Raw genomic sequence first — 11,276 nt, 5'->3', positions numbered from 1 at the left:
TTGCATTTTTACTGCTTCCGGAGATAAATATAGAGGGATACTGCAAAGAATGTATGTGAGTTATATTCGGCTAGCAATGGCTTAAACCACCTGAAACTGAGTCGAGCCAGCAAGAAAAACAGGGCGGCTTATTAATCCATTTAAGAACAATTTTATCTCGAGAAGGGAGCAAATATTAGAGATTCTTCCACAAATATTCGAATTTTTTTCTTAATTCTAAAAATAAGTAAGTAGGGATATTTCGAGGCCAGAGAGCTTTACGTTTTTACTTTCAGAACGTTGATAATTGTTTTCATTTTCTGAAAATGTATTAATGGGAATTTATCTTAACAAAATTACAGACTAAATGGAACCCTGTATAAAAATTAAAAATGATGATATTGAGCTTAATTGAATGTTCTCAGGGAGTACTGTCATGTGTGAAACTACAAAAGTACGGAAACCGGTAGGTACCGTTTATTTGGACTATGCTAAAAAGTGGACCTACGTTGAACATTTTTTTAAAAAAAAGGTAAACTACCCATTGAGAAACAGAAATGTCAATTTTCAGGTGATTTGCTTGGAATTTGAGACAGAAACCTCCAAAAACAGGAAATTTCGTTATGTGAGAGCTATACCGAAAAGTGCACTTATATCGAATTTTTTTTAAGAGGAGTTAAACTCACCATCGAGAAATCAAAATGCCGCATTAGAACTAATTTGGTGGGAAATTGGGATGCAAACCTCAAAATAATACAAATCTGGAGGGCGCTTGAAACAATTTTTATTCGGGAACACTTTTCTGCGAATCTGAAGTTGACTAAAGATGGGAAAGTGATTTGGCTTTAACTTTTATTTAGAGTCGTGGGCCTTAAAAAACCCTAAAGGTTTCTAGCGCAATGATTTCCTGAAAACTCCGGTCTCGAATAACAAGAATGCCTTACACATACACATACCTTACATGGCGCCCAACGAGGGGTCCGAATCCACATTCCAGATATTCAGAGTCTTGGGTCTTAAAGAAGCCCAAATGGCGCCCAAAGGTTACTAGCGCATTGACTTCTTTAAAGCTCTGGTCTGGAATAACAAGAATGCCTTACACCCTACTTGATTTCGTTCCAATATGGCGCCCAACGAGGAGCCCGAATCCACATTCCAGAGATTAAGAGTTGGCCGTTGCAAGTGAAACGGGCCATGGGCTGGTAAGAATATGGTTGAGATTTACCTCAAATTTGATTGGCAACCGTGGTCCAGTGACAGTACCTCTGAACTTGCTCACAGGGTTTCATAACAAATTATCAGTTCACAAGATGAGGCTGGTCATGTTATATAAAGAAAATTCTTAGGAGACCAAGAGTCAAAAAAAAAGTTCCAAAATAGAGTCGTTGCATTTTCAGAGCACTAGAGTTGAATTCCTGTTTAATATGGATACAAAGGGTATACAGGGTGAGATGAATTGAAATTTCAAAAAGTGCACAACAGAAAGAAAATAGACTCAAAGAGCTAAAGAGTTGCTTCGCTTGACCGAAAGTTGTGAACTGCCGAATTTGGTTTTCTCCAATGAGAAAACATTCGTTGTCCAGCAGTTTGTAAACGAAGGTAAACCAAATGATCGTATTTACTTGCCAAAGAGGTCAGCTGAAAATGTGCGTGCACCTTCGATTGGCCACCAGAACTCAAGCTCCAAAAATAGTGATGGTGTGGGCCGCCATAGCAGCCGATGGTCGCTCCGCTCGTATTAATCGACCGTGGCATCACAATAAATGCGGAATATGTTTGCGAAAATAATCTGGAGGGTGTATTAAAGCCTTGGGCACGCAAACATTTTGGCCGCAGACCTTGAACATCCCAACAGGACTCAGCACGCGCCACCCAAGAATGGTTACAAAATGAGGTTCTTCGCTTCATTTCTAGCGCACAATGGCCAATAAAATCTCCTAATACCAATCCGTTGGACTATTGTGTATGGAGTGTTTTGGAAAGCAAGGTTGGCACTAAAAAATACCAAAGTGTTGATCAACTCAAGCAAATGCTTCGCCGGGAATGGCCCAAAATACCGCGGAGCAACATTCGGGCAGCGTGTGACGGTTTCATTGGCCGTTTGAAAACCATAATTCGTGCCAAAGATGACCAATTCGAACAAATCTAAACTTAATCTAAAATTTGATGCTGATTCCGACATTTTTTGGTTTCATTAAATAAAATTTAAAAAAAAATGTAAAAATTATGGCATTTAACTTTGGTGCAGTTTTTTATCTCACCCTGTAGATCTTTCTTTCAACAAGAGACATGATTTGAATTTGGAATTTGTCGACCCATTCCTTCTGGTACTTCCCCCACAAAGGGTAAACACTTTGAATAATTATAACTTCATAACATGCGAACTAAGTCGATATTTTTCCTACCTTTTTTAGTTTGCTGGTAATACAGAGGATATTGGGTTATGATTATTTTTGGGGGACTGGTAATGCAGAAGGTTGTGCCTAGTTATAAAAAAACATAGCACACACCCCTATCAATTTGTTTGCTATGAAGGGATATACTCATCCTGGTTACCCGTGATTTTACCATTTTTTTTACAGAACTTTTTCCATGCCATAAAAATTACAAAATTCGCTTTAAATTTTTAAATTAAAACAACAATTTGTTTATAATTTTTTTAGTATTTTTTATTAATTATTTTTAGTTGTTTTTCACTTTTTTAAGATTTATTTTTTCGTATGTATATATAATTCAAATATCAATTTGTTGATGGTTGGTTTGTTTTGTTGTGATAGTTGTTGTTGGAGTTCTTCTATATGTATATATTTATAGTAATTAATAATTATAAATCATACTTATAATTAAAAGTAGTCATATTTTGTTGTTGTTATTATTGTATAAAGAAAATACATACAAATGTATTGGGTTTTCAAGAGGAGTCAGACCAAGAGGGAGAGAGAGAGATACAGAAATAGGTTTCTGATAATTGGTTTATTTAAAAAAAATGTTTATGTTTAATTAGTTTTTTTTTTTTGTTAATATATTTTCAATATTTATAAACTCTCCCCTGTTTTGTATGTATAATCATAATATAATGCAGCAACAAGTTTATTAAATATATATATAATTTGTTTTCATTATTTTATTCTTATTAATTAAGATAAATTCTATTCTGTTTGTTGGTTGGTTTGTTTTGTAAACATTCTAATTGTATTTGGAAATTGTTGTGGGGGGTGTTGGGGTCAATGAAGTAAAAGAATTAAGAAAGTCATGGATTCGATGGCTCACTTCAAGGAACTTCACGAGAACAGTAAATAAAGAGAAAGGTAATGATTCCCTTTTTAGGTAAATTTGGAGTCAGACAATACATATTTTTCAAAAATTTCCAAAGTTTAAAAAATAGATATTTCTTCGTCTTTTTATATAGAATCTGTTATTCCTAAACCAGAGATTTCTTTATTTTGAAAAGAGAAATAAATCTAAGGAAAAAAATAATTTTAAGGATAATTCCAATACTACCGCCATTTCTCCAAAAACGATGAAACAAACCAATGTTGTCAAGTGCAAGGAGTACAAGACGGGAAAAAATATAATGGAAACATTTAGTATTTCATAATTACAAATCTCAGTACTTACCAATGTTTCTTGGACAAATCAAAATCAAAAGTCGGACGAGGCCTATTATTGGATACCCTACACCAACCACTATGCGTATTTAGTAGAGCTCCCGTAAAAAAGTTTTTATTGGAAATTTATGTGAATGATATGACCTTTTAATGAGAACTGTATTAAAAAATATTTATTGGAGCAATGGATATACCGGACCGAGTTTCACCAAATGACAAAATTCGGTTGAAAATTAAAAAAAAATATCCAATTTGGGCTGATATTACATATATTGTGGACAATAACCGCAAAATCGGATGAAGATATATATCGAAGGTACCGATCTCGATAACATTTGGCAGAGATATTTTCGAGCTGTATCTGAAGTCCGGTATCAAATAACCTTGTTGTGAAGGACTTAAACCCCCAAATCGGATGAAACAAATACATGTGAGCCATAGCCTTATCTGAACCGATTTTTACCAAATTTGAAGTAATTGTTTCGAGAATGAATTCATTAGCCATTTGGTGCACAATTACACGAAATCGCATAAAGGTATATATGGGCCCTATATCCAAATCTGATCCGATCTCGATAAAATTTGACAGAAGTGTTTCTGAGCTGAATCTGATCTCTGGGACCAAAGATCAATGTTGAGTAGTGCATATTACGCATGTGAGGGACCCCAAATCGGATGAAAAATATATATGGGAGCTATAGCTATATCTGAACCGATTTTTACCAAATTTAAAGTCTTTGTTTCTAGGATGAATTCAGTGCTAAAATACAGGTAATCTGGACTGATATTAGCCATTTGGTGCACAATAAACCATATATCGAATAACGATATACATTGGAGCTATATCCAAATATCTGAACCGATCTTGATAAAATTTGGAACAGCTATTTCTGGGACGAATTCAGTCGGGTGTGTCAATATTCAGTTCATTTGGGCTGGTATTAGCCATTTGATGCACAATAAACCTGAAATCTTATAAAGGTATATATGGGAGCTACAACCAAATCCGATCCGATCTCGATAACATTGGGCAGAGGTATTTCTGAGCTACATCTGATATCTGGTACCAAAGATCAATGCTGTGGTTTGCATATCACGCATGTGAAGGATCTAAACCCTCAAATCGGATGAAACATATATAGGGGAGCTATAGCTATATATGAACCGATTTTCACCAAATTTGGGGCACTTGTTTCTAGTATGAATTCAGTCGGTCAGTTCATTTAGACTGATATTACTCATTTGGTGCACAATCAACCCGAAAGTGGACGAAGATATGAATTTGCACCGATTCTCACCAATTTCAATAGGGATCGTACTTGGGACAAAAAAAATTGTTCGGAAAATTTCATCTCAATCGGATAATAAATGCGACTTGTATTTTGTTCACAAAAATACATGGACAGAAGGACGGACGGGCTGACATGCATAAATCGACTCAGAAATTGATTCTATGAAGATCCTCAAAAGTAACTATGGGTATATTTCGCTGTTACAATCAAATGCACAAAGACAGAATACCCTTACCCTTAGAGTATAAAAATTGTGTCAGTCGGGCTTGCCGTCAAATGTGTACCACCCTCAGCCTATGCCCATTTTTAATTAGTATTTTTTTTTTTTTTGACTTGCGTTATAATTATTCCAAATGTTGACCTCAAAATTTTTACCCCTTGTGAAAAAGGTGCCAGATTTATTGGAGAATATTTCTCAGAATATTTTCTTTTTAATTCAAGGACCATCAGGATTTTTTGAATAACTTGGATTTTTTTAAGAATTTATTTCAAGGACCAACATGATTTTTTGTAGAACGTGGATTTTTTAAAGAATTTATTTCAAGGACCAACAGGATTTTTTGTAAAACGTGGATTTTTTAAAGAATTTATTTCAAGGACCAACAGGATTTTTTGTGGAACGTGTATTTTTTAAAGAATATATTTCAAGGACCAACAGGATTTTTTGTGGAACGTGTATTTTTTAAAGAATATATTTCAAGGACCAACAGGATTTTTTGTAGAACGTGGATTTTTTAAAGAATTTATTTCGAGGACCAACAGGATTTTTTGTAGAACGTGGATTTTTTGAAGAATATTTTTCAAGAACCATCAGCTTAAGAAACGTGGATTTTTTAAAAAATATATTTCAAGGACCATCAGGATTTTTTGAGGAATATTTTTTCAAGGACCATTAGTTCATGAAACGTGGATTTTTTAAAGAATATCTTTCAAAGAAAATCAGGATTTTTTGAATGATATTTTTTCAAGGGCCATTAGTTCATAAAACGTGGATTTTTAAAGAATATTTTTCAAGGACCATCATTTTAAGAAACGTGGATTTTTGAAGAATAATTTTCAAGGAACATCAGTTTAAGAAAGTTGGATTTTTTTAAGAATATTTTTCAAAGATCATCGATTTAAGAAAGGTGGATTTTTTGAAGAATATTTTTCAAGGAACATCAGTTTAAGCAAGTTGGATTTTTTGAAGAATATTTTTCAAGGATCATCGGTTTAAGAAACGTGGATTTTTTAAAGAATATCTTTCAAAGACCATCAGGATTTTTGAAGGATATTTTTTCAAGGGCCATTAGTTCATGAAGCGTGGATTTTTTAACGAATATATTTTAAAGACCATCAGGATTTTTTAAAGGATATTTTTTTCAATGGTCATTATTTCATGAAACGTGGATTTTTAAAGAATATTTCTCAAAGAACATCAGTTTAAGAAAGGTGGATTTTTTGAAGAATAATGTTCAAGGATCATCGGTTTAAGAAACGTTGATTTTTTTAAAGAACATGTTTCCAATATTAACTAATCCACACAATTCTAAATGAGATCAAGGCACATCTCCTTCATTACAATGATTTGCAACTGTTCCATTGAATGAAAAGAGTTTTTTTGCAGCTCCTAGTTATATGTTGGAAAACCCCTAAAGAATGAGCCCATTTCTAAATCATCTAAAACACCATCAAAGAAGTAATATTATTTAAATGCTGATTTCACATGTGAAAAAATGTACATACCCTTTTTCCCCACATAAAAACGTAAGAATTTATTTTCTTGGATTTTTCGGAAAAATAAGAAGAATTTGTGTTTTGTTTTTTTTTTTGTCATTTCATTTGTTATATATGAAAATAAGCTTTTTGTTTGTTTTTCTTTTTTTGTTTATTATAGTTACATTATATTTGTTGTTGTTGTTGTGGTTGTTTACTTTATACGAAAAACTATATTTATATATAGATGTGATAAATTTTACAAGTGGAAATCGAATAAATACGAAATAGTATAATCAATTTATTATTATTATTATTATTATTTAAAAAAAATAAAAGAATATGTATATTATTTATATGAGTGTTATTATAAGTAAAATTTGTTTTATTTTATTTTATGTAGAAGGGAAGTTGAGATGAAAAGAAAACATGCAATTGACAATGACCAACCAACAAGGACAACAATAACATTCACTTATCCATGGCATGTTGGAAGATGTTATTGGAGAAAACCACAGCAGCATAAAATGGGTTTTGTCAACATGCCATTGATAATGAATGTTACTGTTGCCATTGTAGGTTTCTATTCTTTTGCATAACTTTCCGACAACTCAATAGTTAAAAACAATGTAGTTTTTGTTTTCAAAAATTATTTAAACCAATATTTTGTACATTTTCAATGAGTTAAACTTTACATTTCCTTTTTTTTATAAAACAGCAGCAATAAAGAAAATTGCAAAGTTTAGTCCTTGAAAATGCATAAAATATTGGGGAAATAAATTTTGAAATTACCACGAAAATCAATTGAGAAAAATTTTGAAAATTGTCTTAGATAAATTAAAATTTACTGTTCCTTCTTTACTTGTAGTTTTTTTTTGCTTTGTTTTTATGCCAGTATCTAAAAAAATTGCTAAAATATATTTAAGGGCTTGGGGGGAAGAGGGAGTTTGCTTGTTTGTTTTGTAGTCGGGTTTGTGTGTGTGTCCTTTAAAAATGAATAAAATTACTAAAAAATAAAACTAAAATTAAGCTTATATTTTACAAAATTAAAAAAGAATCTTTTTTTTTGTTGTTTTATGATTTTTTGTTTGTTGTTTTCTCTTTTCTTTTCTATTTTAGCATAAAAATTTTAAAACTTTTTTCTTTTTTGCTCTCAATTGTTTAATAACTATTTAATTTTTTATTATAGCTTAAATTTAAAACTAAACTCACTTTTAATCAGTTTACTGTTGTGTTTGATGCTGCGGAGAGTTTTCAAATACTCTCCTAACTCTCTTCTTCTTACTGTTTCATATTATATCCTACACTAATTATTATAATTTATCTTTTTTGTTTAATTATTTGCTACTAAGCAGCAGTTGACGCGCTCCACTTCTCTTTCTAATGTGCGGTTCAAATGTGTTTTGAAAATTTCGGAAAGAAATTTATTGGTTTCGGGTGGTTATAAATCTGTACGACGACTATCCCAAGCCAGTTATTTGCAAAATTTAAAATTTCATATTTTTCTTCCACCTTTCGACTTTACATTTTTTGAATCTCTTTTCAAAACTTTCAAATCACATTTAAACTTTATCTTTTTAGCAATGTTCATTTACAATATTCGCTTGCTATTAAATATTTTTTTATCTTTCTTTATTCTCCTCTTCTTAATTCGCTCTATAGCTCCGAGTGTTTGATGGTTTGTTGGTTTCACTCTATTGTTTTTTTATTTGTGTGTGTTGCTTCTCTACTATTTATTTATAGATTTGCTCCTTAAACGCCTTAAACCTCATTCCGGCCTTTCGTCCGTTTCACTGTTCGTCGATAGATTCAAGGAATTATCGGCACTACCCGACGACGATTGACGTGTGTGACGCGTTGAGCGTAACTCACGTCTCTTCTCTGGCGGTTGTTCGGCTATCAGCGAATGATCGGCACCCGATCTGGGTCGTTTTAGCCGGCCCGAAGATCGGCGAGTCTCTTCGTTATTCGACGATGCACTATTGTTGGCCGAATCATGTGTCAAGTCTTCCACACTGCCGCCATGCATTGAGCTGGCCGCTGAGTTGGCCTGGGAGGTGGGTGTTTGAGAGGATGGTGGTGGTGGAGGCGCTTGAGAATTGCTGTGCGACGATGACGACGAATTGGCAGATGGACTTGGTTGCTGTTGTGTCGGCTTTTTGAGTATTGGTTGTATTATCAGTTCGTCGGCTTCTTCGTAGGGAGGTGGCATTTTGGCAGCCTCAGCTGCATTAGTTATGGTCAGGGAAATTCTAGACTCACTTCGCTCAGACCGCTCACTACTGGAGCTGGCTCCGGAACTAATTGGTGGGGCAATGGTAATGGTGGTCTGTGAAGGTAAATTGGCCGCAATACCAGCCGAATTCAGAGGTGTTAGTGTGACCTTATCTGCCTCTGGCTGAGCTGAGGATCCCGACGATGCCGAAGAGGAACCACCGCCCGATCCGCCACCTCCCATACCACTACTACTTCCGCCACGTATACTCTTTTCTATGCTCGTCATTCCGCCACCCAAATTCATTGGAAAACCTGCAGCAGCCAAAGCAGCGGCGGCATTCAAATCGTCCTTCAGTGATGACGTTGATGTCTCAGTTCTTTGCCTCTTTGACTTGGTGGTCGTGTGGTGATCATCACCATACGAAGGTCCAGATGATGACGCCGATGTAGGTATGAGTGATATACCTGAGCCTAGGCCCAATGTTTTGGTATAGTAGTCCATTTGTTTCTGGAAGGCATCTTTGGAAAGTGCATCGTGTTCCCTTTGTCTCTTTGATGAGGACGACGAAGTCGCTGAAGATGATGTTGATTGTGTGGATGAACCTCCCGTCAGACCGGCCAAACTGCCCGTTAAACTGGCCAAGGAACCGGGACCGGTTAGGGGTAATGGACCTCCAGCAGCAGCCATAGCCTGGGCTGCCATTTCAGCCAGGAATGCCTGACTAAAGTCAGCAGGCATGCCAGGTATTTGTGGCAGAGAAGCTGCAGCAGCAGCGGCTGCCGCGGCAGCAGCTGATTTCGCACTCTTACTCGAAGATGAATTGTTGGAAGATGAATTTGCATTGGATGAGGAACCCGAAGAACCACCGCCACCTGTCATGGAGGGTGGAAGTTTTCCCTGTGACAAGGCCTGCAGCGTTGCCAAATCTGTGGGCAATTGACCTCGAGCCAAGGCCTCCATTAGTTTCTGTTGTTCCTTGGCGGCCTGCTGGGCAGCTACAGCTGCAGCATTGGCCGAAGAACTGGACGAGGACGACCGTTTATCACTTACGGTGGATGAGGATGATGTACTGGCTCCCGAAATGGGTGGCATACCCAGAGAATTCATTAGACGTGTGGCTTGAGCCAAATCCATATTAGCCATACGTGAGAATTGTTCCAATAGCTGGGCATCAGCGGGTGGCATAAGAAGATTAGACAACTGAGCCATTTCAGCGGATGCTTGCGCTGCAGCTCTGCTGGCCGATGATTGACGACCACGAGAACTACTCTGCGAGCTATTGGATCCGGTATTTGAAGACCCTGCCATACTGGCAGCCATGGCATTCATAAGATTTGCAGCTTGGGCCGCCGATGATGCAGCATTAGAAGACGACGAAGATGATCTGGAATTGGAGGATTTCGAGGACTGTGATTGGTGAGCCTTGGTTTGGGTGGTGGAAGTGGAGCCGGCTGAAGAGGCTCCATTCATAAGATACTGCTGTGCCAATTGGTCGTAGGCAGCACCCAAACCCGATGAACCCAAGCCAGCAGAGCCCAACGAGTATGGATTTAAGCCACTCATACCCATGGGCGGATACAGCAGAGATGGATTGCCGAAAAGGAATGGAAAACCGGCCGCCAGTTGTGAAGCACTTGGTCCGGAATTTTTCGAGTTCGATCCAGAACCGGAATTGCCAGTAGATAAAGCCGAGGCTCCTAAGGCAGCTGCAGCCACAGCTGCTGCGGCGGCATTTTGCTGCAACAACTCAGCTTTTGTGGGTTTCTTATTCGAATTTGAAGAGCCTGATCCTTGTCCAGAATTCTTACTTGAAGAACCACCACCGCCGCCGCTTGACGACGATGAGGAACCTGGCATACCTCCTAAGCCACTCAGTGCAGGTCCAGCTGCGGCCATCAAAGTGGCCAATGATTGAGCATCCATGCTAGCCAAATTTCCCAAACCACCCATGCCAGCCAGACTGGCAAACAAATTCATGTTGTTGAGATTACCCAAGCCCGGGATGTTACCCATACCTGGCATGCCGGCAAAAGGCATGGAGAGCAAGGGGTTTTTGGGATCAAAAGCAGCCAATGGATTTTTGGGATCAAAGGAACCCAAACCTGGCAAACTGGCCAAGAGATTAGGATTCAAGCCAGCCAACGATCCAAATTGTTGCATGGCAGCAGCATTCGCCTGGTCCATGGCACTTTGCCTTGAGGACTTTTTCGATGAGCTCGATGTGGGCGTCGATTGGGATTGTTGTTGGCTATTGGAATGACTGTTGGAAGAAGCATTGCTCGATGTTGAGGATGGTCGGCCAGTGTGGCTCTTGCTTGATGTCGAATAACTGGACTCCATTGGTTTAGGTGAGGGTGCAGACATGGGATTTTGCATTTGCTCTAACCATTTGGGATCCACTTCATAGTTGGGATTTTCCGTTAGCCTGAAAACAGAAAAATTGGAAATAGAAATTGTAAAAAAGTTGACTGACTGATTGAAAGG

The 11,276-nt window shown here is 37.0% G+C and overlaps 1 protein-coding gene across 1 annotated transcript in view; it reads right to left on the bottom strand.

Moving 5' to 3' along the window:
- Positions 1-3,648: 3,648 nt before the first annotated feature.
- The window catches only part of LOC101899924 (uncharacterized), a 103,384-nt gene continuing 95,756 nt past the window's right edge, over positions 3,649-11,276 (bottom strand). The window contains 1 exon segment of the mRNA XM_059125657.1: positions 3,649-11,217. Coding sequence (XP_058981640.1) covers positions 8,343-11,217 — 2,875 coding nt within the window. The 3' untranslated portion in view covers positions 3,649-8,342.

This window comes from Musca domestica, unplaced genomic scaffold (genome assembly GCF_030504385.1).
Source record: "Musca domestica strain aabys unplaced genomic scaffold, Musca_domestica.polishedcontigs.V.1.1 345, whole genome shotgun sequence".
Taxonomy (NCBI): domain Eukaryota; kingdom Metazoa; phylum Arthropoda; class Insecta; order Diptera; family Muscidae; genus Musca; species Musca domestica.
The sequence above is the reverse complement of the archived record's forward strand: the minus strand, read 5'-3'. Positions and strand labels throughout refer to the sequence as shown.